The sequence below is a fragment of the Oncorhynchus gorbuscha genome, linkage group LG07 (assembly GCF_021184085.1).
Source record: "Oncorhynchus gorbuscha isolate QuinsamMale2020 ecotype Even-year linkage group LG07, OgorEven_v1.0, whole genome shotgun sequence".
Classification (NCBI taxonomy): domain Eukaryota; kingdom Metazoa; phylum Chordata; class Actinopteri; order Salmoniformes; family Salmonidae; genus Oncorhynchus; species Oncorhynchus gorbuscha.
This window is the reverse complement of record NC_060179.1, coordinates 41,256,698-41,284,473: the sequence shown is the minus strand read 5'-3', so window position 1 is coordinate 41,284,473 and position 27,776 is coordinate 41,256,698. Positions and strand designations below refer to the sequence as shown.

General features: G+C 41.6%; 1 protein-coding gene across 3 annotated transcripts; it reads right to left on the bottom strand.

The window, feature by feature from the left end:
- On the bottom strand, positions 1–26,802 carry LOC124039858 (inhibitor of nuclear factor kappa-B kinase subunit alpha-like). 3 transcript variants are annotated; one of them, XM_046356331.1, is made up of 22 exons: positions 26,365–26,802; positions 26,068–26,174; positions 20,250–20,344; positions 18,742–18,859; positions 18,441–18,510; positions 18,271–18,359; positions 18,014–18,103; positions 17,756–17,880; positions 17,540–17,647; positions 14,138–14,273; positions 13,683–13,877; positions 13,417–13,519; positions 13,066–13,189; positions 12,684–12,835; positions 12,409–12,470; positions 12,114–12,223; positions 10,586–10,635; positions 10,261–10,366; positions 4,394–4,541; positions 3,045–3,181; positions 2,800–2,899; positions 1–1,579 (listed from the first exon to the last, which is right to left on the bottom strand). In XM_046356331.1, exons 2-22 carry the CDS (start codon positions 26,170–26,172, stop codon positions 1,517–1,519), a joined length of 2,286 nt encoding a protein of 761 aa, XP_046212287.1. In that variant the 5' UTR covers positions 26,173–26,174; positions 26,365–26,802; the 3' UTR covers positions 1–1,516. The 3 variants fall into 3 exon arrangements, with proteins under 3 accessions (XP_046212287.1, XP_046212288.1, XP_046212290.1); XM_046356332.1 differs by having other exon boundaries at positions 26,405–26,802; XM_046356334.1 differs by lacking the exons at positions 1–1,579; positions 2,800–2,899; positions 3,045–3,181; positions 4,394–4,541 and adding an exon at positions 8,707–9,295.
- Between the last annotated feature and the right edge of the window lie 974 nt (positions 26,803–27,776).

The window sequence follows — 27,776 nt, the reverse complement described above, 5'->3', positions numbered from 1 at the left end:
CCAAAGTAATTTTTTATTGTAATACCAAGAAAATGTTAATCTATACAATTGCTAGAAAGTAAACATTCATAGACAGGTTAAAACCATCAGATGGATACAAACCTTAATGAAGGAAACTGATATTCCACTTAACCACTAAAAATAAATGTTGTCCATTGCACTTAACTACAGAAATACATCTTTCTGGAGCATAGCATCCACTTTATCTTTGTTAGAGTCAACACTTAACTTACACCTCAAAGGTTGTAACTACAGTACATTCAATAATTTACCATGTCCCGCCATTTGTTTCCATACATTGAGCATCCAGTGAAAAGAATGCACACAAAAAACGGAATTTAACTTGTGGTATGTATTCCATTTTTCAGGTTTAAACATATCAACAATTCCAACATATGAAACAGACCAGCCATCCTTTGTCACAAAGTAACTATGGGATTTCTATATCCCCCCCCTTCTATGTAAAGTGTGTAGTCATGATAGAATACTTTTCTTAAATCAAAACAAGATTCACACATGATCGATGCACGACTTTATTTTAAATAGTTTATATATTTCCTGTCCCATTGGATGATTGAAATGAGAGCTGTGTCACTAGAGCACAGACTCATAAACAGGATTATAGAGGGCATCCATCCCCCAGATGTCTGACTACTTCCTCTGTATAGAAGGGAAACAGGATACTTGGGAGTGTCAAAGTGCTGTTGCTTGATTGTAATTTCCTTTGACCACCTCCATCTTTTGTGGTTTTCCTTGTGTTGAGTCACATCAGGAGACATGATGATAAGGCTCAATACAAATGTGCATGCATATCAAGCTTTCTTATCAGTCCCATTTCCATAGCCCAAACACACTGTAGCTATACTCCGTCATTACAAAACTTTCACTCACAATCAGATGCTACAGTTCGCCTGATTTAACAGTTTAGATACTTTGATATGATATTAATAGTAAAATGTGGATTTTGATGAATAGTGGTACTTAGATTTGCACAATAATCAGTGAGGAAAAGGTGACATTTGCTTGAAGAGCAAAGGACGACTGACGTCTTGTGTTCAGATAATACATTTTTTTGTTCATATAAAAGCCATGCTGCATCATCCACCTTTCCCACCAAATAGCTGAGAAAATGGAGAAGTGAGTCATTGAGCATGTGTATTTTTTATCAGCCTTTTTTTTGGGGGGGGGGGGCTACGGCAAGTCGTTAAAGTGGATGACCACACATCAAAATGCACAACATAACCGTGACTCCATTTTGTTAACGACATTCAGTCCTTAGTGTTACTTGGTTGGAGAGCAGGCAGGGATTAGCTAGACAATGCCTTTGTTGTTGACATCAGAGACAGCCGGTGGCACCTGAATTGGGGAGGGCGGGCTCATATAAAAGGCTGGAACAAGCATGAATGGAATGGTATTCAACACATGGTTTCCATGTGTTTGATGCCATTCCATACACTCTATTCCAGCCATTATTATGATCCATCCTCCCCTCAGCAGTTTCCTGTGGTTGACGAATTCACACATTTCGTTTTTGCAGTTTTGTAGACGTTTCATATTTAGTCCAGCTCCAATCTTGGTCCTACAAAGACAAACCAAGAGATTATGACACAAAGCTACATTGAGGTCAGGTTTCAAGGTTGTCGCTGTAGAATGGCGTTTGGGTTGTGGTTTAGATATTAATCTCCGTTCCCTCCAGCAAGGCAGCCAACCTCCCATTTACATTTGAGTAACTTAGCAGACGCTCTTATCCAGAGCGACTTGTAAGGTTAAGTGCCTTGCTCAAGGCACTTAGTCGGCTCACGGATTCGGTTACTGGCCCAACTTAACCGCTAGGCTACCTCCCCAGACTTGTTTTAAATGGATCAGAGTCGAAATTCAAACTCAGTTAGCCTTAAGGTAATGTTCTACACTTAAGGTCAGATAAGAGACATCCTGAAGGCCAAATGAGAAGGAACGAACTCAGAACCTCATCACGCTCCTGACCTGGGATACTTAATGCCACCCTTATAGGGAGTTGACCCACATAAGAGATTGCTGGGTAAATGACGCACACCAGTGGTGCCAACTAAAGAAGAAAGTATGTGTTTCAGGTGTGAATCACATATTATAAAGACTTGAAGAGGGGCTGAACTTTCTGATTTGGGCTTTTGTCACAATTTAAATGCGACAATATTTTAATGTTGCACATCTTTTAGTTGTCTCAAATGCTTTAAATATTTGTATATGAATTTCTACAATTGATTTGGTTTGACAGTTTTAAGTAATTGCAATTTGAAACTATTGAAATTGTCCCAATATTTTATTCCTTGTGTAATTAACTGATGGTCCCTAACTAGCCCCATAGGGATATCGAATGTCAAACCAAACTGACCATTACTACACGGGTCACATGCAGCTGCGCTGCGATTGATGATTACTTGGTTGCTGCCAGCTGAGGGCAGGATTGAAATATAAACCCAACCCAAGGAAAACTTACGGTACCCTCTATTATGTTACATCACATTTTTTTGCCATATTCTCGCAAATCTCCATTTTGTATTAGACTAACTTTATGACCCTAATTATCCTATTTACACTTTGTAGTAAATTTTGACACTAGAATAAAATGTTTGACTCTTTATCGATGCCACATAGGCCATTTTCAAAACAGAAGTAGATTTTTAGCGGGAGTCTCTCTAACACACTGAAGAAAATATGGTGAAGTGCAACAGTGAAATATAAGACACTGCATTGACAGGATACCAGGAAACAGGATTCCATTACAAGTCTAGCTAGCTTTGAGAAAATGGCCTAACTTACCACTACGCTTTTGGACTGCTCGTCAGCAGCTTCTTGCATCAGGCTGGTCAGCTGACTGAGGTACTTCTGGTTCTCCTGAAGCAGTCGTGGGGCAGCATCACTGGAAGGGAGAGAGAAAGAGAGAGGCAGAATAAGTCACAATGTACGAAGGACATTCTTTTTGGTCTGCTGCTGAATGTCTGGACATTCCTTTCAATCTACTACACAAAACACAAACCCTTCCTGTTTGCTGTATTGACCAGTACCTGTCATTGGGTCCAGGGAGGGAGGTGAGTGGGTGAGGGGAGCTGATGGGCTGGGCAGACTGGGCCCACTGGGACACCTGCAGAGGGTTAGACGACTCTGGGCTGGCTGCTATCGAGTTCCTTGCAGAATTCTGAGCCTGGGAGAAGACGAATGCCATTACTCATATAGAACACGTTCACATTATGAACTAGGCGAAGTGAATTCTGTAGAAAATGTACCCTTTGCTAAGTCAAGTCAAGCCCACCCCCTTGGTTACTGTTGCAACCTCAGACATTTTCCTGGGAAGCCCAATTCTCCAAACTAGGAGAAAAACCCTCACAATGATCTTAAACAGTATTTTTAATAAACATTGAAATTAAGCAGACTGCTTCTTGCTAATCAGGAGACCCCCTGGTATGTTGTGGTGGACTGTCATAACAATTGCTTCACAGGATCATTCGACACTGGATGGCTCTGAATAAACTGTCAGCATGCAGTCAAAGATAGTAACCATTCTCGGAGCTAATTAGTGCTCTCAAATCATATAATGTTGACAATAGGTGTTATATGAATAATATAGCTATCTTAACTAGCTAATACATTTATAGAAAACAAGTTAAAAAACAAGACCTGAACAAATTCACATAGAAATGTGAGTTATAAATCTATCATTCTACTTGAAAACAAGTCTAAGAAGCGGTAGATCTGTTCTATGTGCGTTATATCTATGCTTCACGTTAAGTTTTGTACACAAGCTTCAACCAGCTGAAACAATATTTTTGGTTATGGAAAATATATTTAGCAGTGGTTTAGATAGTATAGAGAATCATTGTACCATCTTATTTTGTCACATAAATTGAAATTAGGTGAACTATTAGTTTTACCAATGAGGAAATGGCGGAGCGATTTTTGCATAGTGCAACTTTAATGGCTAGCTAGCATTTTCAATGGAGGCAGTGCCAGTGTAGCTAGCTAACCTGCTAGCAAAGAATGGAACAAAAGTATAATTTTGGATTCAAAAAATACCCCAACAGGCTCTGCATTTTTAGGGATCACAGTCGCAAGTACCCTGGTGCACTTTTAAATTATTTTTTCCATTTAAACAATACATTTTTTGATGAAAAATCTGTTTTTGCCATTGCCATCATTGGCTTCCATGCATTTAAAACTAGAGCTTGTTGACACGAGCAAGGTTAGCTCGTGTCCGATCAGCAATTGGTTGCCCATAAATCTGGGACGAGGCATAGCAAAGGGTCAATTGCACATGACTTAAAATAACCCAATGCCATCTTATAGTAAGTTATATGACTTCATGATCTTATGACTAACTTTACTGAAGTTCTATAGATAAAACCTCATCGTCACTCACACAGGCAATCTTCAATAGGTGCCAGAACTCTCTCTGTCTCTTAATCTGCATCTGCATCACGGTGTTGTCGGCATCCTTGATGTTCTCCAGTGTCTTCTCGATGCGCGGGAACAGGTCAATGATCTTCTGCTTGCTCAATAAGATCTTACTGCATGGGGAAACAGAAGTTAAAACAGTGTTTTCCACTTAAATTGAGTAGGCTACTTTTCAATTTGTTAGTCAATTCGCATCTTCTAGCGATCTTTCGCTAGGTCAGGCGCCTGTCAGTCAAAGTCAGCAATGATGGCGAAATACTGCTGGTTTGAAGGTCTGCTGTCTGTCCCGCCTTTCGGTACCTGGTTGTAGGCGTTGTGTGTGCCGTGGTTGCAGTCGAGGGAGAGAAAATGAATTTGCACGTTCCATACAATGTGAGTGAATTTGCACTTTCCATATGTGGTAACGATGAGTGGAAATCCACTTAGCCTATTGTTTTCTGGCATATTAATTAATTTTATTTTGCGTGCAGGGTCCGACATTAACGATGGCCTGGGACCAGTAAAAACATGTTGGGACAGTAACTGTTCAGCACATTTTGGTATTCCAGTTCAACATTTACCTACTCTGTCACAGTCTACCATTAAAGACAGACAGAAGAAGCTTTCCCCTCACCCTCCATTTGGCAAATCTGACCACAACTCTGTCCTCCTGATTCTTGCCTACAAGCAAAAACTCAAAGCAGGAAGTACCAGTGACACGCTCAATACAGAAGTGGTCTGATGAAGCGGATGCTAAACTACAGGACTGTTTCACCAGCTGGAATATGTTCAGGGATTCATACTAGAACACCGTGGGAACAACAACATCATTCCCACAGTGACCCTACGTACATATCCCAACCAGAAACCCAAATTTATAGGCAACATCAGCACTGAGGCTAGAGCTGCCACTAAGAACCGGGACACTAATCCAACGCTTATAAGAAATCCCCCTATGACCTCCGTTGAGCCATCAAATAGTCAAAACAGGACCAAGATGGAATCCTACTACGCTGGCTCTGATGCTTGTCGGATGTGGTAGGGCTTAATCTATCACAGATTAAAGGGAAACCCAGCCACAAGCTGCCTAGTGACGCCTTATTAGGCTCAGTGCCTTTGGCCAAACTCGTATTTCTAAAAATGAATTCAAAGTCTGTGGCTTCAGGCTCGTGCAATGATACCTGGAGAGCAGGCCAGCAGCGGAGAATACCCTCTCTGTGCTTGCAGAGCCACTGGGGAGGGATGCAGGTAAGAAAGAGTTATTTTGCCTATAAACCTTTAGACCTATCAAAATGGAATGCTCCTTGAAAGAGGTAATATGCCAGGCCTATTGGGCCACAATCAATGGTGGCCTATTATATTGATAACAAAACAAATGAAAACTTTTAAGATATCAGATTTTTAGTTTATAAATACTTTGCTACAATGACACTTAGCTAGCTACCCACCTCTTTCTTTTTTTAGCATGTGCACATAGTAAGTACAACATCATGCTTTCAGGATACGTGTTTTTTCAGATTAGACAATGATTCTTTAGTTGTGGACACTACATCACCTCACTCCCTCTTGCGCCTCCTCAACTTTGTAAGTCACCTTGATTTTGCACCTGTGTGTTTTATCAGTTTCTTTATGAAAATATTTAGCAAACTCCATGACAGTAGCTAAAACAAAGGGCAATAGCATCAGACAAGTAGACTGCAAATGCTTGCTGGGCATGCCCTGAGCTGATAACATGAGCACTACTTGGGAGAGCTATAGAAGCGAAATTGGAGAGGGCGAGAAGGCCAACGTTCCAGCCTTTGGAAAACTTGCTCTACGCCCCAGCCAAATTTGGCACGCTCCTCGCTCCGCTCAAATACTCTTACCAGGTCGTGTACTCAGTGTCTTCACTGCCATTTTAAACTTTCCCTGACTCAGTCTGTAATATCTAAAGCAGACCATCATAGTCCCTGTGCCCAAGAACACTAAGGTCACCTGTCTAAATGACTATTGCCCCGTAGCACTCATCTGTAGCCATGAAATGCTTTGAAAGGCTGGTCATGCTCACATCAACACATTATCCAACACACCCATGACCCACTCCAAGGGGTGCGTGCTTAGTCCCCTCCTGTACTCCCTGCTCATCCACGACTGTGTTGCCACGCACGGCTCCAACACCATCCTTAAAGTTTGCTGACGAGACAGTGGTTGACCTGATCACCAACGACGAGAAAGACTATAGGGAGGTCAGTGACCTGACAGTATGGTGCCAGGACAACATCCTCTCCCTCAACAAAACAAAAGGAGCTAATTGTGGACTACAGCAAACAGAGGGCCGAGCACGCCCCCATCCACATTGACCGGGCTGTAGTGGAGAAGGTCGAGAGATTCAAGTTCCTCGGTGTCCACATCATTAATGAATTACCATGGTCCACACACACACCACCAGTCGTGAAGGCACGACAATGCCTCTTCCCTCTCAGGTAGCTGAAAAGGTTGGGCATGGGCCCTCAGATCCTCAAAATGTTCTACAGCTACACCATTGAAAGCATATCGACTGGCTGCATCACCACTTGGTATGGCAACTGCTTGGCATCTGACCACAAGGCGCTACAGAGGGTAATGCGTACGGCACAGTACATCACTGGGGCCGAGCTACCTACATTTACATTTAAGTCATTTAGCAGACGCTCTTATCCAGAGCGACTTACAAATTGCCACCCAGGACCACTACAGTAGGCGATGTCAGAAGAAGGCCTGAAAAATTGTCAAAGACTCCAGCCAACCAAGTCATATTGTTCTCTCTCCCATCACATGGCAAGCAGTAACGAAGCACCAAGCCTGGAACCAACAGGACCCTGAACAGTTTCTACCCAAAGCCATAAGACTGCTAAATAGTTAGTCCAGGTAGGTATTTGGTTAACTATCTGCATTGACCCATTTTGCACTAACTCTTGACTCCAATACGCTGCCGCCGCCACCGCCGCTGCTACTATCATGTTGCCTTGTCACTTTATCCCTACCTATATGTACATACTGTATCTACTTTAAATTACCTTGTAACTCTGCACATCAACTCGGTACCCTGTGTATGTAGCAAAGTTATCGTTATTCATTGTGTATTTATTCCGTGTTTTTTTGTTTGTTATTTCCCTCCATTGTTGGGAATGGCCCGTAAGTAAGTATTTCACTGTTAGTCTACACCGGTTATTCACAAAGCACGTAACAAATAAAATTAGATTTGAAGACTACACATGTAAATGTTATGCTATTTGTACACTGAACAAAAATATTAAAAAACACAACATGCAACAATTTAAGATTTTACTGAGTTACAGGTCACAAGGAAATCACTCAATTTAAATCAATTCATTAGGCCCTAAAGCTATGGATTTCACATGACTGGGAATACAGATCTGCACCGGTTGGTCACATATCTTAAAAAAGGTAGGGGTGCAGATCAGAAAACCAGTCAGTATCTGGTGTAACCACCATTTACCTCACATCTACTTCAATGGCTGTGCGAAGTTGCTGGATATTCGTGTGAACTGGAATACGCTTTCATATGCGTAGATCCAGAGCATCTTAAACATTCTCAATGGGTGACATGCCTAGTGTGTGTGCAGGACATGGAAGAACTGACATTGTCAGCTTCCAGGAATTGTGTACAGGTGACAGTGGCGTGCATTATCATACTGAAAGATGAGGTGATGGCGGCAGATGAGTGACAATGGGCCTCAGGATCTCATCACGGTATCTCTGTGCATTCAAATTGCTATCAATGAAATGCAATTGTTTTCGTTGTCCATAGCTTGCCTGCCCATACCATAATCCCCCCACCACCATTGGGTTCATAACGTTGACATCAGCAAACCGCTCGCCCACACGACGCCATACACACTGTCTGCCATCTGCCCGGTAAAGTTGAAACCGGGACTTATCTGTGAAAAGCAGTTCTCCAGTGGCCATCGCAGGTGAGCATATGCCCAATGAGTTGGTTACGACGCCGAACTGCAGACCCTTGTGAGGATGACAAGCACGCAGATGAGCTTCCCTGAGACGGTTTCTGACAGTGTGTACAGAAATGTTTCAGTTGTTCAAACCCACAGTTTCATCAGCTGTCCCGGTGGCTGGTTTCAGATGATCCCGCAGGTGAAGAAGCCGGATGTGGAGGTCACGTGGTCTGCGGTTGTGGTCTCCGCCCACAAAAAAAACTTGAGACATCTGTGGCATTCTGTTGTGTGACAAAACTGCACATTTTAGAGTGGCCTTTTATTGTCCCCAGCACAAGGTGCATCTGTAATGATCATGGTGTTTATAATCAGCTTCTTGATATGCCACACCTCTCAGGTGGATGGATTATCTTGGCAAAAGAGAAACACTCACTAACAGGGAAGTAAACAAATTTGTGCACAACATTCAAGCATTTCTGGGATCTTTTAGTTCAGCTCCTGAAACGAGGCACCAACACTTTACATGTTGTATTATATTTGACGACTCACACCAACTTCTTCTGCTCCTCTGTCGTTCGCTACAAACTTTAGTCAGAGTACAATCATTGAAGTTGTTTGTTGTGACGAGGGGCGTGGTACAAAACAAAGACATCAACGATTGGATCGTCTCCAACCAATCAGAGTATCAAAGTCAATGACGAATTTTCAAAACACTGCTTTAATCCACCTGTGTTTTGGCTCAACCCATCGGTTTCTGGACCCATCAGACAGCCCTGAATGTGTTCGCATTCAGTTAAGAGTTGGGGAGGTACTCAGATCCAGACTCATTGTGAAGAAGAAACCAACATCTACGGGCGTGGGGAAGCGATTGGCTGGAGCAAGAATTCTGGGTAGCCAGGTAACCCACGAGTAAACTTCGAGCAGTACATGAGTTTTCTTCACACCGCACACGCAAGCTGTCCAGAGAAAAAAGAAGCGCCCATCAATCTACTCACAGAGCTTATTTATGTATTTTAGAGAAAGTGATTTACAATAGTAAACCTTAAATAGTGAATATATGCAGGTAACTGTTGACTGTCAGCAAAAAGAAAGCAACAAAAAAACACCTAGCATTTGTCTTGGCTAGCCTACTGGAGCCATGTCTATATGTCTTATAGACATAAGAAATGTTTCTTATAGAGGCAGCGTCCCATTTTCATATCTTCACAAAATGACACTGTACTTTAGAAACAAAATGTATACAATGCAATTCTAAAGAAGAGTAATGACTGGCATTGCTAAATTGTATTAGCCATGATTTTTAAAACTATATCATAATAACCAAATGGAGCCTATTAATAGCTGAATATAGAGAGAAGGCGTGCCAAACTATAGACCCTGCATGACCTCAAGCTAATCTCCTGCAATTCTACACATTTTGCAGAGAAAACACTTTGCAGTTCTATAGATTACCTTACAATGAATTTATGTTCAAAAACATCATTTGGGGGGGGGATTACAAGAAGTACTATGCATACTAATATCCTTGTGAGCCTCCCAGGACCATGTTGCCCATGGTTAAGAACATACTGTAGATTAATATTAACATAGTATTGTATTACACCCTCTTAACTTAATTTACAAATCCCTTAGCCAAAATTGGTTTAATCTGTTGTTAGCAATATTCATAGAAAATAAACAATGCATATAATATAAATACATTTAGAGATCTGGCCGTGGACCCCCTGCCGCAGACCCCAGTTTGGGAACCTCAGCAGTAAGACACATTGTTGTGAAAGGTTAAGAATGAGGTAAAAATATATAGCATAGAACAGACGCATGCCGCTAACATACAGAGTATAGAATCAGGTCAGCTTTATTAAGGGCATTTCTATCTGCAGCGTTGGTGACAGTCCACTGAACAGTCCCAGACCCTGCTTACCTGAGGTGTGTGTAAAGGTCTCTCAGGACCTTGTCCTGGTTCTGGACAGTCTGTATAATGGCTTTAACCATCTCTGAGCTGTCACTGCTCACACCAGGGTCAGGCGCTGAGGGAAGAACAGCACACAGGTGTCAGAACGTGGTAGTGTTTATACAACTACCGTCGTAATTTGTAAGTCGCTCTGGATAAGAGCGTCTGCTAAATGACTTAAATGTAAATGTACGATTACAGATTCTATTCAATATCCAAAAGTACTACAGTGCCGTATTGAAATTGAAAATGGCTGCAATGCAGTGACTGTATTTATTGGACAAAAGTGGCTTACTTCGGCATTTCATTTTTAGTTGTTTGTAGAGTTCAATCGCCTTGTCCTCCCTGAAATCAAGGAATAAACGATCAATTCTCCTAGAATATTTATTTAAATCTTGTTTGAGGCTTTCAGAATGATACAGCAGTTGACCTTTTCTTCTTAATATGTGCATTTGAGTACTCTAGATGTATAGGACAGGCAATGCAAGTGACAAACATCAGGTCAGCTACTAGCAAAATCAGAAGCCAAACATTTCAATGAGGCTCCATCTACTTCCACAACTTTCTGGCACTTCCTAGACCAGTGGTTGCCAACCAGTCGATCGCCATCTTCAAGGCATTCCTAGTCTATCACCAAATATTTCTTTAGAAAAGCCAACGAACGATAAAGGCTTGCGCTACTTTCTTAAAATATTGTTCACCTTTTGCCAGTATATTCACTTGATTCAAGTCCTGCGCACCAGGTAAGCAAAGTGTTCCCATGAGACAAACTCCGCCTACCCGGCGGGAAAGGGAAAATCTGTGACTAAATCGAGTGCATCTACTGCGCTGACCAATCAGATAGCTCAAAACACCATGGCTACAGAGCTTCCATGACCCTGGCCACAGCCAAGTTTAATAGGCTACTCGCCAAGTAAGATTTAATAACTTTTAAAACCATGACCACAGAGAGACTGTCAATGAATACAGCAAAGAGCTGCTGTTTTTATGAGTGAGTTCATGTTTAAGTTTATATTCAGCACTGTCACTGTTTTTATTCAACGCCATCGCAAAACGCGTTTCTCCGTACTTCCGTTCGGGCTGCAGCTGCAATGAATGAGTAGCCAAGTATCGATAGCCCTGCGTTTTATTATTATTAGCAGTTTGTCGTGTCGATTTCAATAACTTTCTCTGGTCATAGGAACAACATTAATTTGTGCATGAGGCAGATGCGGTGCGACTCAAGTTTCGCCATCAGGTGGAAGACGGGTGTCCACTCTCTCTGGTCAGTCTCACCAGAGGAAAGGAAGAGGAGAGCTGGGACTGTGAGAGGCGGTTGGGAAAAATAGTTTTGAACAGTCATCCAACTCTGAATTCCAAGTTGGAAACCCTGGCATCTTTCTAGAGCTCCGACTTCTCCACCTGAAGATCACGTTCAGATTTGTTGTTGTGATTTGACCTCGTTGACCATCAGATGCAGGTACCATCAGTCCAGTAAAATAAAAAAGCTAATTATTTAATTTCATGCTCCAAGTGCTAAACCAACTGATCTATTTTGTTATCAAAGCTTGAGTTTTGAAATATAATATGATCAATCATATAGCCAATATGCTGTGATAAGGTATTAGGCCAACTGCCCAAACCTCATTCCTACAAAACTGTTTGTCAGTTTAATGTAAAAATATATATTTTTTTAAATCTGAGCAGTAGATCTCCGCTTGCTTTTTGACTACGAAAGTGATCTTGACTCAGAAAAGGTTGGTGACCACTATCCTAGACCCTTCATGCATTTAATTCAGTAGAGGCAGACAGCCTGTCATTCCTGCCTAGAGTAGAACACTCACAGCTTCTCCATGATGTCTCCTTGGCGACGAGCGTAGGGACTCCTCTGCAGCTCCACGATCTCTGAGTGTAACGACATGATTTCCTCGTCCAGGTGGCTCACCTCGGCCACCTAGTGGACAAAACATACATTACACATCGGAATCAGACAGCAGGTGTAGCTAGGGATGATTAGGATTGGTGGGGTAATCTGATCCTAGATCTGTGGTTAACTTGTACCTTAAGCCATTCAGACAGCAGCTCAACTAAGATGACCAACCCATGCCTTCATTACCAAAAATCCATACCAACCAGTACCTGTGCATATGCAGCCGCCTTCTCCTCATTCTCCTGCCAAGCTTTCAGCATCTTCTCAGAGGCTGTGGGAGAGGGGAAAAAAAAAATCTCATGAAAATAACCAACACTATCTTGTCATAATACAAAACCATGATTGCTTCTAAAATGGCACTATTCCCTCCTTTGTGCCCTGGTTGAAAGCAGCGCTCAATATAAGGAATAGGGTATCATTTCAGCTGCAGGCCATGTGGGTGACCATTCCTGGCACTACCAATCATCAGCCAGCCATTACTCACAGATCCCATAGTGCATCTGATCGCTGTACTTCTCCAGGTCGTACTGGATACTGCTCTTGAAGAAGTCCAGCTTGGCCTTCAGCTGCTGGGAGAAGGCAAACATGCCGTTCTTGCACCGGGTCAGGTTGGTGTTGTAGCGCAGGAGGCTCAGCCTGGACAAACACACAGAATATAATAACTTTGTCTGTTAAAAAAACTAAAACATACATCAAAATAACAAGATCACACATGCCATATGAAAAAGCAAAAAGCTGATTCTTCCAAAGCAAGTCTGTAAACTTCTTTCAGCTATTCCAGTTTGAGACATTACCAAATTCAAAAGAAAGAATCTTTCTTCCTTTAGCTTCACTCTTTTGGTGTCTAGTAAAGCAGGCTTACTCACATGGCAGCTCTCTGGCCCTGGAACAGTCTACTGTAGTCGTCCTTCAATCCACAGATGTAGCTCACCGCCTCGCCCCACACCTTCTTCAGCACCACCAGGGGCAGCTGGGACTTAGCCTCCCGCACTAGGAAAAAGGACAACAAGCTCCTACATAAGGCTTGGTACATATGACTGAAGACATCTTTGAACCAAACCATGGAAGGAGCACAAGTTTAACTGAATGCTCAATTCTGTTTTTGTTGTCTAAGAATAAAAAACACTACCCCTATTTAATTGCATGAGCTTGTATTTCCATCTGATCGCCTTTAGATCTCTCAATATTTATCAGCAGGCAGAGAAGACAGTACTCACCAATACTGTTGACTTTATCAGGCAGCTGTCTAGCACTGAAGGGACCAGAGTACTTGGTGAGACTCTTGTCAAACAAATAGATTATGTAACTGTCCCAGCCTCGCTGCACAACACACAAAGACAACCACTTTACATGGTGGTCAATTGCTAAATATGTTTGTGCTAAACAGGTGATTAAGATTTTCCAATGTGCTGTATCAAAACTATATTCTAACAAAATACAACATTACAACACTGAAATAGCAAAGTGGAACCAAAGTCTTTACCACCCCCTCGAGGACACACTGGGCTGCGGGCTTCCTGGGGTCCAGCGACACCCCTGTCTCCTGCAGCAGCTCCTGGTTGACCAACTCGATCTTGGTCTCAGTCTCGATGCGGCGCTGCAGGCTATGGAGGCTCTCATCTGGGGCCAGCTGGAATGAGTGGACCTGGGCCGTGGTCATGTTCAGGATGTGGACAACCTGCCAATGGGATAAATTATATGGGTAAAATAAAGGAAGCTGATTGGCTAGCAGATAGTCAATCCAAAAAAACAAGCACGAGCAGGCAAACTTAACATTTGTTTAAAAACTATATTATGTGTACATTAACACACTATGGGAAATATAAGCGTTAATTGAATATTGTCCATGAGAAAATCAAATAAGAGCCCAGCCTTAAGAGACACTTGAAAGAATATTGTTAGCTCAAGAGATACAGCATGATACGTTACAGAACTAACCCTCATGCATAATATCTGTTCCAGCACTTCAAAGCACAGGGGTTTCTTGCTGTCAGCGTTAGTCTTGCCTCCTCTCTGGACAGGGTCCCATTTCAGCATCAGCTGCAGCAGCATCTCCATGGGCTCCAGGAGTGTCCTGAATGAGTGCAATGCATATTAACACCCCCCCCCCCCCCCGGTGGAGGGGAAACAAATTCAATCTATACAGGTCATGGTCGTTTCCCTCAAGTTATATTGGTATTCGATTTATGCTGCTCAATGAGGTAAAACTTTCAGAATGTGGTCATAAATTGAGCTGACACGATTCCCTGTTCTACTTTTGACAGACAACCATATTTGTTCTCCACAATAAGAGTTTTTTTTTTATCTCAATGTTCTGTTACTTGGCACCCTAATGAACAGGACCCTGGTTTCCCAGGTTGAAAATTTGTCTGTGGCTAAAATATGTATGCACACATGACTGTAAGTCGCTTTGGATAAAAGCGTCTGCTAAATGGCATATATTAAATATAAGAATGATGACCTTTAATGGCGTCAGACCAAGGCTCTGCATCTGTCCTCGTGCTCCTAGACCTTAGCGCTGCTTTTGATACCGTCGATCACCATATTCTTTTCGAGATTGGAAACCCAAATGGGTCTACACGGACAAGTTCTGGCCTGGTTTAGATCTTATCGGTCAGAAAGATATCAGTTTGTCTCTGTGAATGGTTTGTCCTCTGACACATCAACTGTAAATTTCAGTGTTCCTCAAGGTTCCGTTTTAGGACCACTATTGTTTGCACTATATATTTTACCTCTTGGGGACGTCGTTCGAAAACATAATGTTAACTTTCACTGCTATGCGGATGACACACAGCTGTACATTTCAATGAAACATGGTAAAGCCCCAAAATTGCCCTCGCTGGAAGCCTGTGTTTCAGACATAAGGAAGTGGATGGCTGCAAACTTTCTACTTTTAAACTCAGACAAAACAGAGATGATTGTTCTAGGTCCCAAGAAACAAAGAGATCTTCTGTTAAATCTGACCATTAATCTTGATGGTTGTACAGTCATCTCAAATAAAACTGAAGGACCTCGGCGTTACTCTGGACCCTGATCTCTCTTTTGAAGAACATATCAAGACTGCTTCAAGGACAGCTTTTTTCCATCTACGTAACATTGCAAAAATCAGAAACTTTCCGTCCAACAATGATGCAGAAAAATTAATCCATGCTTTTGTCACTTCTAGGTTAGACTACTGCAATGCTCTACTTTCCGGCTACCCGGATAAAGCACTAAATAAACTTCAGTTGGTGCTAAATACGGCTGCTAGAATCCTGACTAGAACCAAAACATTTGATCATATTACTCCAGTGCTAGCCTCTCTACACTGGCTTCCTGTCAAGGTTTTACTGCTAACCTACAAAGCATTACATGGGCTTGCTCCTACCTATCTCTCGGATTTGGTCCTGCCGTACATACTTACACGTACGCTACGGTCACAAGACGCAGGCCTCCTAATTGTCCCTAGAATTTCTAAGCAAACAGCTGGAGGCAGGGCTTTCTCCTATAAAGCTCCATTTTTATGGAACGGTCTGCCTACCCATGTCAGAGACGCAAACTCGGTCTCAACCTTTAAGTCTTTACTATAGACTCATCTCTTCAGTGGGTCATATGATTATTGAGTGTAGTCTGGCCCAGGAGTGGGAAGGTGAACGGAAAGGCTCTGGAGCAACGAACCGCCCTTGCTGTCTCTGCCTGGCCGGTTCCCCTCTTTCCACTGGGATTCTCTGCCTCTAACCCTATTACAGGGGCTGAGTCACTGGCTTACTGGGGCTCTCTCATGCCGTCCCTGGAAGGGGTGCATCACCTGAGTGGGTTGATTCACTGATGTGGTCATCCTGTCTGGGTTGGCGCCCCCCCTTGGGTTGTGCCATGGCGGAGATCTTTGTGGGCTATACTCAGCCTTTTTTCAAGATGGTAAGTTGGTGGTTGAAGATATCCCTCTAGTGGTGTGGGGGCTGTGCTTTGGCAAAGTGGGTGGGGTTATATCCTTCCTGTTTGGCCCTGTCCGGGGGTGTCCTCGGATGGGGCCACAGTGTCTCCTGACCCCTCCTGTCTCAGCCTCCAGTATTTAGGCTGCAGTAGTTTATGTGTCGGGGGGCTAGGGTCAGTTTGTTATATCTGGAGTACTTCTCCTGTCCTATTCGGTATCCTGTGTGAATCTAAGTGTGCATTCTCTAATTCTCTCCTCTCTTTCTTTCTTTCTCTCTCTCCCTAGGACCATGCCCCAGGACTACCTGACATGATGACTCCTTGCTGTCCCCAGTCCACCTGGCCGTGCTGCTGCTCCAGTTTCAACTGACCTGAGCCCTAGGACCATGCCCCAGGACTACCTGACATGATGACTCCTTGCTGTCCCCAGTCCACCTGGCCGTGCTGCTGCTCCAGTTTCAACTGTTCTGCCTTATTATTCGACCATGCTGGCCATTTATGAACATTTGAACACCTTGGCCATGTTCTGTTATAATCTCCACCCGGCACAGCCAAAAGAGGACTGGCCACCCCTCATAGCCTGGTTCCTCTCCAGGTTTCTTCCTAGGTTTTGGCCTTTCTAGGGAGTTTTTCCTAGCCACCGTGCTTCTACACCTGCATTGCTTGCAGGTGTAGAAAGGTTTTAGGCTGGGTTTCTGTACAGCACTTTGAGATATCAGCTGATGTACGAAGGGCAATATAAATACATTTGATTTGATTTGTCCTTCTGGCTGGTTCTCCCATATCAAACAAGGAACTCTGTATTTCTGTCAGAGTGGTCATTGTGTTCTTGGGTCACCTCCCTGACCAAGGTCCTTCTTGCACAGTTCCTCAGTTTGGTTGGACGGCCAGCTCTAGGCAGCGTCTGGGTAGTTCAATATTTTTTCCGTTTCCCAATGATGGATACGATTGTGCTCTTGGAAACTTTCAAGACTAGAAATTGTTTTATACCCTTCCCCAGATATGCCTCCTCACGATTCTCTCTCGGAGATCTACGGACAGTTCCTCTGGGTAGGCGCCCCCCCTTGGGAGAGTTTCTGCTCTGACATGCACTGTCAACTATGGGACCTCATAGACAGATGTATTTCTTTCTAAAAACATGTCCAAAACAATTGCCAAAGGTGGACTCCAATCAAGTTGTAGTGACATCAAGGATGATCAAAGGAAATTGGATGGAACTGAGCTCAATTTGGAGTGTCATAGAAAAGGCAAAAACATGTTTCCACTGTCACTATGGGGTATTGTGTGTAGATGGGCGAGAGAGAAAAATATATTCGATCCATTTTGAAATCAGGCTGTAACAACATGTAGAATAAGTCAAGGGGTATGAATAATTCCTGAAAGCACTGTAATAATGACACTAGAATAGAATATGTGACGGTGTCTGACCTGCTCAGATTGTTGGGGTATGGTAAATGTGTGGAGAATCTGACTTCCCCATTCAATTCCTCCACAGCCATGATGTCTTTGGGACCTTTGTTCCGCACTTTGCTGGCCCTGAGGAATAACATATCAAATGGCATTCAGGGTGGTTACCTAGTCTCCCTTGGAGGATCACTCAGAATTGAAACACTTGAAAACTGTTAAATGTGCAGGGACAACTACCACTGGACAGGCTGAAGATTGTGCAGAAAAGGCCGGAACCCACAACTGCATTCAAATATCATTGTGCCAAAACTCCAGTAGTCCACGGTGACAGTGTAAGGCTTATTCTCAAATAATTCAGGGGCCTGGGGGGAAAAGATATGCGAGTATCAATTAGTAAGTCCGGTTTAATCAATCGTGACTAACAGACAGAGACAATGTCGCAACATTAAGTCAACAGGAATCTAGGAGTGCTTGCAGGAGGGATAATATGCTCACCAGGTATTGCAGTGTTCCCACAAATGAAGTGCACAGACTCCCCTGGTCCAAGTCTTTGGCATAGCCCAAGTCTATAATTTTGTGAACCAACTGAACAAGGAAAACATTGTGACATATTAAGATTGTTTATTTTTAAAGACTACTGTTAATCTTGCAGACAAAGTCACACCAGAGAACATCAATAACACAAAAATGTAAACAGTTATATAAAAAAAAAAACATGATAACACTGTGCTGGTCCATAAATATTAGGTTACCTTTCCATTGACTTCCTGGAGCACTATGTTTTCTGGTTTAAGGTCTCTGTGTATGATCTTGTTTTCATGCAAATACTGGATGCCTGAACCTGCATATAAAGACCATTCAGAAATCAGTTCTATGCAGACCCACAATTATACACAATACAACAGTGGGGTACAGTACATACCAACGTCATTGAGCAGGGAAAGTACTTCACTTTCTTTCAGTCCACAGCAATTTTCAGGCTTACTCAGCATCTGTCAAATTCAACCATAAACACATTGTTGGACAAATGCCTGCTCATATGACAGAACCATTTGTGTCACTGTGCCCGTATGCGAGGCCCCTCACTGATCATGGGGCACTGCAACATGGCTGACGCCACTCGGAAGTCTGTATATGTCAAGGGGGTTTATACCAAATAAAATAAAAAGTGTGTGGACTATAAGGGGAATGGACAATAAAGTATTCATCTTCAGCTGCCCCACCTTTCTGAGGTCTCCCTTGGAACAGTACTCCATGGCGAGGAGTGGAAGATCGTTTAAGGCAATGTGCTTCATCTCCTCTGGCACGTCTCTGGCTGTCACTACATTGAGATTACTCAACCTGAATAGGCAAGAAAAACATTGTACTTGATAAATACAGTGCATCTGGAAAATATTCAGACCACCTTTTCCTAATTTTGTAACATTACAGCCTTATTGTAAAATGGATTAAATAAAAATAAAAATGCCTCATCTACACACAATAACCCATAACAACAAAGCAAACATGTATTAAACATGCATTTACTTATTTACATAAGTATTCAGACCCTTTGCTATGAGACTCGAAATGGAGCTCAGGTGCATCCTGTTTCCATTGATCATCCTTGAGATGTTTCTACAACTTGGGAGTCCACCTGTGGTAAATTCAATTGATTGAAATTATTTGGGAAGGCACACACCTGTCTATATAAGGTCCCACAGTTGACAGTGCATGTCAGAGCAAAAACCATGATGCTATGAGGTGGAAGGAATTGATTGTAGAGCTGCGAGACAGGATTGGGTCAAGGCACAGACCCAGGGAAGGGTAGCAAAAAATGTCTGCAGCATTGAATGTCCCCAAGAACACAGTGGTCTCCATCCTTCTTAAATGGAAGAAGTTTGGAACCACCAAGACTCTTCCTAGAGCTGGCCGCCTTGCCAAACTGAGAAATTGGGGGAGAAGGGCCTTGGTCAGGGAGGTGACTAATAACCCGATGGTCTGACCAATAACCCGATGGTCTCTCTGACAGAGCTCAGGAGTGCCTCTGTGGCGATGGGAGAACCTTCCAGAAGGACAACCATCTCTGCAGCACTCCACCAAACAGGCCTTTATGGTAGAGTGGACAGACGGAAGCCACTTCTCAGTAAAAGGCATATGACATCGAGCTTGGAGTTTTCCAAAAGGCACCTAAAGACTATGTACTTGATAAAAAGAGTGCAAACCATGAGAAACAAGGTCTGATGAAGGTCTGATCGAACATCTTTGGAGACCTGAAATTAGCTGTGCAGCGATGCTCCCCATCCAACCTGACAGAGCATCTGCAGAGAATAATGGGAGAAACTACGCAAATACAGGTGTGTTAAGCTTGTAGCATCATACCCAAGAAGACTTGAGGCTATAATCACTACCAAAGGTGTTTCAACAAAGTACTAGGCAATGGGTCTGAATACTTATGTACATGTGACTTCAGTTTGTTAATATATTTGCAAACATTTCTAAAAACCTGTTTTTGCTTTGTCATTATGGGGTATTGCGTGTGGATTGATAAGGGGGAAAAGACAATTTAAACAATTTGAGAGCAAGGCTGTAACGTAACAAAATGTGGAAAAAGTCAAGAGGTCTGTATACTTTCCGAATGCACTATACAAGAAGCAAATGCCGATATTTCACTCATTGAAAAAGTAAATGTCACCCAGTTCAAACGTGTGTGGCATTCAATGATGTACATAGGATAATACAACAGACAAACTTTTTCATGATCTGGATCTCTCTGCTCCATCTGTCTTTGTTTCTTGCTGTCAACTCCAGGCGACACATTTTCACCGCAATTTTTTCTGATGTGTCCTATGGTGGAAAAATAGCAAGATTATGTTGTAATACTTTTATTGCATCAAATGGGTGTTTTAAGCAACAGAAGAGTATTTTGTTAACTATTGTGTGTGTGTTCTACTGAGGATGGGCCTCTGGGAGGTAACAGAGGAGATTTACAATGTCTTTTGGGTGATAAAACCTAAAGAGCATTCCAGAGCATGAGTTAATGTTTCTGTTCGATATGGTACCAGAGAGAGATGGTTCCAGTTTGGAGTCGGAGGGACAGACACTGGTCTCTATACAATGAAAACTGTTGACACAGCAGATACTGTCTGCTATGTATTATCTTTCATACAAATCTTAACCTTGTGACCCATTCTATATATCTGTTGTTTGTCATGTAGGTTGAAAGGGGTGCATCTTGGCTATAAAAGACCTTTCTTTGTACTTTTGTCTCGGGGCTCTCAACGAATCATTTGATCGTGAATCGTCAACCAGCCATCATTATCGTAGAGCTCTCAATCGATTCACTTTATGCGTGTGTGTTGTATTGACCTGCTTCCTTATTAATAAGGGATTAAATATTTAGTTTAAGTATAACTCTGACTTGTGACAAGTTTGTCTCTTCTCATTTGATAGTAAAGAAATTAACCACCACATTTGGCGATGAGGACGGAATGTGAATCTTCACTTGGTGACTGCTCCTGACGACCTGGGTAAATCATGCACGAGGGATCCCTCAAACTCGGGATCTCAGGGAGACCACACTTCGGGAACGAAGCAGATGTACCCACCTTTGCTCTGAGATGCAGTGAGCCGAGTGGGTACCACATCTCGAACTTAGTTTTTTTATTTTTATATTTATAAAAGAGGTTAGCAAAACAATTGAGGTCGAGTTAAGAAAAGCCTCTGTTACGTAGGCTCTGAGTGTGTATTCATGTGTGAGGGGGGGTACGTCCCGACACTGAATTGATCAGAGTGGGGATTGGTGCGGTCTGTAGGGGTGAGTGGCCAGGGCGACTCTGGGTTCTGTGTGAAACACGGTACCTGGTGAAACCCTATTGGAAGAAGGACCTCATTCTGAAAAAGTGATCCTCAGAAGTGGTGAATTCCAATTATTTTAAATGTGCTAGCCAGGTATGCCCTGGGTTTGGTAATTTAGCCTTAAATATCTAGAATCTGTGTGAAATTGTTTTGGCCATTTAATGTTAAAAACATCCGGAATCTGTGTGAACTAGTTAAGACCATTTATGATATAGTATAAGATAGTAAGCTGCATTTGTAATTGTTTTAAAACTGTACCACATTTTAGAAGTATTGAAAGATGTAAATGTATGAGTTGCATTATCCTAGGAATAGGTCATGAGAAGAATATTTTCTCATTTCTGCAGGTTAAAATATTGTTGAAAAACTAATTGATTAGGTATGTGTGATTAGGTATGTGTAGCAGTGTGTGACTAGGATATGAGAGTTGTGTGAATATGGAAATGAGTCTTAATCTGACGTTTGGATTAACAGAAATATGCTTAATCAGATGCTTGAAATGTGGATAAGTTTTGATATAACGTTATCTTAGGGTTCTGTTCATTCACTGCCCATCATAGAATATCACGAGGTGGTATTGAGAGGGGAGGTTAGAGAACCGTTGAGGATGCCATGGTCATTGTCCAGGAAACAAAAGTGTTTTTGTTCTGCTGGGAGTATGTTTGGAGAGCTGCTTCGTAGCTATGGAGAATCTTTGAAAAAGCAAATGGAATGGTTGTTGTGAGTACCTAAGAATTTCTTTAGTTTTATATGGATTCTGTGACTATATGAAAATATGATAAATTGTATGTCTTGTCATGATGTTGGCCTGGGGGTTAGGTTTATGACAGTCATAAATACCTCTTCCCCCCTTTTTCCTTCTCTAACCTACTGAGGTTACATTTTTTTTTAAACTTGGTTAACATAGAGATTCTGGGAACATCAGTATGTGGGGGGAAATTAACTATATTCTGGTAATCCGAACAATTGAACATGTGCAGTGGTACTTAATGAATAGGATGTCAGTTCGGTTGTCATCTGAGACATTCTCATCAATGATAAGATGACAAACTCTACAGTGGAAAGTCTATACATCAGAGTTATCAGATTCACATGGAATTGTTGTTCAATTTGAATGTTTGTATATGAAATTATTTGATGGGATGAAATGTGATTTTACCTTCTAAAATGTGAGTTTTCATAAATTAGGGCTGCTCACTCAGTGGCCCGCCCACGTGAAGAGACAGAGGTTGTAAACTATGACACACACCCCTTTTCTCCCTTCCTATATAAAGCCTTGACGACAACATAACTCTGTTCCAATGAGGTAGGATGACGATCCTATGTCAGAATGGTTCAGATAAAACTACAGAACGAAGCCAACGTCAGCATGAGCTTTGGTTGCGAATGGTATGAACTTTGAACTCTTATTCACGACAGAAGTGATACCTCCTAGCCGTTGAGTTAGCCACCGCAGCTGCAAATGCAGGTTAGGAATGAACAGACAGAGTATCCCATCTACCACACAACGACGTTACTACAACTTATCCAAATGACCACCAGAAACATTCTTCAAAGGACAGAGGACTCAGTTTGGCAACACGGTCTTCCATCTACCACCAACCTACTGAAGAGCTCAGAGTAAATATTTATTGCATGTTCCTTTTCCAAATGGGCGGTAATTTAGAATGCATAAGATACTGTATTTACGATAGCTCAACTTCTTCCCTTTGTTCCCCAGTCTCCCGCTCTTTCACTCAAACCCCGCCCCTTTTCCTTTGTGTAACAAGCTGTCATATCTGTTCCACCCGCTAGGGACGTTTTCCTATGACGTAAAGAATTATCTAGGTATAATTCATTCTTTGTATATGTAATCCTGTGTGATTAGTTAGGTATCTAGTAAATAAATAATAAAACCCAATTTTGTATTGCTGATTCAAACTGTTAGCCAGGGTTCTTGAAGATAACCTAGAATTAACAATTTACAGATTATGAGACTTATTATGAGACGATTAATGTTGACTGCTATTGATGTAAAATATTACTAAATCTTTAAGAGTTTATTCGGAAGCTAACAGGTCTATAAATATTATTTTGTGGTGCCCGACTCTCTAGTTAATTACATTTACATGATGCACACATGACTGTAAGTCGCTTTGGATAAAAGCGTCTGCTAAATGGCATATATTATTATTATTATTATTATTAGCTCAATCAGGTGATATTAATTACGGAGAAATTATTTTATAGAATAGCATGTCATAGCAATTAATCCGGCATAGCCAAAGACACGACAGTGTGTATAATCGATTACTAGAGATTTGGTCAAATAATTCTGGGAATATAATTAGATACAATTTAAACCACCCATATGTAGATGTACGTAGGTTGAGTTGGTATCTTTAATGGATAATTTGATAAAGATGAGGTTTAAGCATTAAACTGTCTACAAAGTCTGGGAAACTGTCTCAGAAACTGATTGGAGTGTGTCCACTTTTGGTTAACTTACCCTAATGATGTAACTATAAAACGCTTATTGGATTTTCTCTGTCTGGGTACTACATTTGAAATAAAACTGCATGAGAGGAGTTGCTGGATTTATTGACTAAACCTTTTTCCATAAAGTTAGAGCGAATTAAGATGGAATCTCGACGTAATTTATAATGTGGTACAAAGCCTAGGGTATCCAAACTAATTTGATTCATTTTAAATGTGTGTGTTGTATTGACCTGCTTCCTTATTAATAAGTGATTAAAGATTTAGTTTAAGTATAACTGACTTGTGTGATAAGTTTGTCTCTCCTCATTTGATAGTAAAGAAATGAACCAACTCAACAGATGTGCACTTATGAATTCACAGTGAGAAGAACACAAAACAGCAAGGTATTTTTAAGCTACACTGTGTTTTTTTTCAAGTGGTGGCATTTGACCTTTGCCAAAAGATACTGACCCTACCGTTACAAAATACATTTAGAAATCTATATTATTCTATTATTGCACCCACTGCTCGCGAGCGTCTGCGTTGCCAAGGGCTAAAATAGAAGTCAGTTCTATTTGTGACGCAGATCGCACTGCCTCTGCCATCTCCTCATTGGTTTATAGATGCAGGTACCCACGTGCCATCTCCTCATTGGTTATACCCACGTGGGTGACTGAAAGACAAACGAGGTCGGTGGCGGTAATACACCTAATTTATGAAAGTTGCCAATCGCAATATAAAGTCCAGAAAAGAAAAAGCCTGAAAGGAGGAGAGATGACTATAAACGAGTCGGTTGACCGTTTTAGGTGTGGATTAATTGTCGTAGAGGACCATGTACATTTCAGGTAAAATAACTCAATGTTTATACGTTATCCCAGGACAAATTAGCTAGCAAGTGCAAGCTAGGTAGCTAAATTGCCATAAATGTTCAATGCTTTTCAACCTGACCCCAAATTAGTGTAATTGGTTCAGAGTTTGCTTTGATATTTTAACCTGCGCATCATTATCGTTTGTGGTACGGGAGGACAAAATTATTGTATGCACGATCGCACGCAGCCGGTTTGGGTTCCGTGTTATATTTGTTTACAATGAGCTTCTCCGTGGAGCACGTGAGAGCTATAGATCGGAAAAAGGTACATCAATGCAGCAATGGCATGTGCCACTACTCCAAATTGTACCTTTACTCACACTGTTCTATCGAGAAGACATAAATACTGCTAGTTTTCCTGGAAAACTGCCATTTTTCATCCTCATGCTAGGTAGTAGGGCCAGGACGACACTATTTCGCAACATTTTTAACATGATGCAGACCAAATTATATTGGTCCTTTAAAAACCTGCTTTAAAATGTTGTGTGCTTTAGCTTGGAAAATAAATACATTCGACTCTGGATGACAACATAATGGTGTTTGTTTCCAACATTAAGCCTGTTTTACTAAAGAAGTTAAATTTGCTTCGTGTTGTGTTTCCGTACCACGATACTAACGTGTATCGCGATACAGTATCGTCCCGGCCCTACTAGTTAGTAGTTGCCACGGCTGCGATGACCCATTTTGGAATGGCAGTGTTTGCCAATCAGCTCATTTGTTGTTCAACATGATGTGCCATTCCATAATGACTGCTGTGTCTACTCCTAGCTAGCACGAGGACAAAAAAGGGCAGTGTTCAGAAAAACTAGCATTATTCCAACATTCTCCATGAAGCATTGTGGATAAAGGTACAATTTGTAAAACAGCGCATATCCCATCCCTGCATTGAGGTACCACCTCTTTAAGGAATACCTAGGATAGGATAAGTAATCCCTCTCACCCCCCCCCCCTTTAAGATTTAGATGCACTATTGTAAAGTGACTGTTCCACTCTGTCATAAGGTGAATGCACCAATTTGTAAGTCGCTCTGGATAAGAGTGTCTGCTAAATGACTTAAATGTAAATGTAATGTAAATGTAGGTACATTTTCCAACCCATTAACACACCAGCTTCACAGTGATCATGATTTCATTCACATCCCTGTGCAGCTCAGTGTAACAGTAGGGTAGGTATCTTCTGGCAAATTTGAGCTGTGATATCATCCAGTCAGGCTTACTATTCACATCTAGGAAGTGGTTAACTTCCTTTCAACTATATGTAAACATACATCCAACTCTATGTCTGATTTGGTAGGATATTCAGCAACCATGATTCAAGTCTGGACTCTGGAACAGCTTAGAGTACTAGGGGTTACTTATGAAAATGTGGCCGTTAGTTAAATACTTACATGATGTTGATACAGGTAGACATGGGCAAAACCGCCCATGCCCAATCTCTCTTTCAATTCCCAGTTCCCGCAGTTTTGGTTTTGTCTGAAAGGAGGCTTATCCATTGCTGTAACGGTAATAACAAGGAATATTAATGTTACATTTGGCTATGCAAATTGTCAATATTTCTAACTAACCATATATGCAGTAAATTAAGCATTTACTAGCTAACTGTTAGCTTGATAGCTACTGTTTACAGCTAGTGCTAGCTAGCTAACGTTCGCTATTTAGCTAAACAACTTTCAAGTTTGCCATACCTTCGTTAGTGTTGCTAGTCAGCTAGCGTTGCTAACTAACCTTAGCTATTAATTTAGCTCCCCTGTCTGATGTCCGTAAACAAAATTGATCAATGGGCAATATAAAGATAGACGTTTAAACTTCACAATCGCCCATGTTTCCCTTGCAGGGTTGTTGCACCCGTGACTGATCAACGAAGCTTGAAGACGAAAGTAAACATAGCTAGCTAACGTTAGATAGCACAGTTAGCTCGTTGGACAGCCAGCTAACGCTATTTGCTTGAAAAAAAAATAAAGTAGCTGGTTATTACAGAAATCTTGGTGTAATAATAGCTAATTATTACGATATTTCATAAGACAGTCAGCGGCCGTTTTTTCATAAAAATAAAGGTCTTCTTGTGTTCGAGTAATGCACTATGACAGGAATGTGTACTTTCCTAGATGTGACGTCGCCAAAAAACCCGGCTGCTTTTCTGAGGAGAAAAAAATTATATGGGGGTGTGTCCGAAAGAGACATCATGCCCATAAGGGGCACAAACTCACGTGCCCACTCAGATTTGAGCAATTATTTTGTATAAAAAAAGATACATTTAGTATTAAGCCAACGTTTTGTCATAATTATGTGTAAAAAAAAAAAAAGATCTTTCAGTTTTTTGTCAGTTGTATTTCGCCCATGTACAGTGTGTGGTTCCTTCCAAATGTGCACCATGGACTATAAGGAAACAGCTGATGCTTAAACTGACTAGCCTACCAAAACTGACCCTTACCTTCACCCAGTGGCGACCTGCCATTCAGGGCAGATGGGACCTGTTTTGAGCCCCACCTGTTTAGCGAAAAAAAAGTAATAAATAAAAATAAAGAGACCATGTTTTTATGCAACTTTAATAACTCAATTATTTATTTATTTTTACATTGTTTGCAGACTGATATGTGGCACGTATTAATGCCCAAATAACATGCAAAACAGGCAAACAAAATGTATATATATATATATATATAGCATAAAAACATGGTCTCTTTTTTTGCTTTCTTGAGTAAGGCAGCTCCAAAATGCAGGTGTTTCAGCCTAGCTCAGTGCTTTCTGCGGTGGTGGGGCAGCCACCGGAAAATACGAAGTGTTGGGGTTGGTAATGTTCTCTAGTTGCACTGTGATTAGTTCAGGGTTCTGTCACTCACGGGAACACTACATCACAGCAAAATCTACAGGGAGACTTGGGCCTGAAGATCACTAATGTCATGATTCTACCTTTATTATTTCAGAATTCTCAGTTGTCTTGAAAGTACCATAAATCCAGAGAATTACAGACTTTGATGACAAAGTTTGATGACAAAATTTGTCCACGAAGGACCGCCATGCCACCTTCCTGTTCAAGTGAGCACAGCACAACAAGGTGAGTCGAAAAAATGTATTGTATGCTGCTACATAAAGTAAG

Coding starts and splice junctions, on each gene's coding strand:
- LOC124039858 (XM_046356331.1), bottom strand. CDS start 26,172: ATGGATAAGCCTCCTTTCAGACAAAACCAAAACTGCGGGAACTGGGAA. Junction 18,511..18,741: donor CCAAGGGAGACCTCAGAAAG/GTGGGGCAGCTG, acceptor TGAATTTGACAG/ATGCTGAGTAAGCCTGAAAA. Junction 1,580..2,799: donor AGCAGTCCAAAAGCGTAGTG/GTAAGTTAGGCC, acceptor TTGTCTTTGTAG/GACCAAGATTGGAGCTGGAC.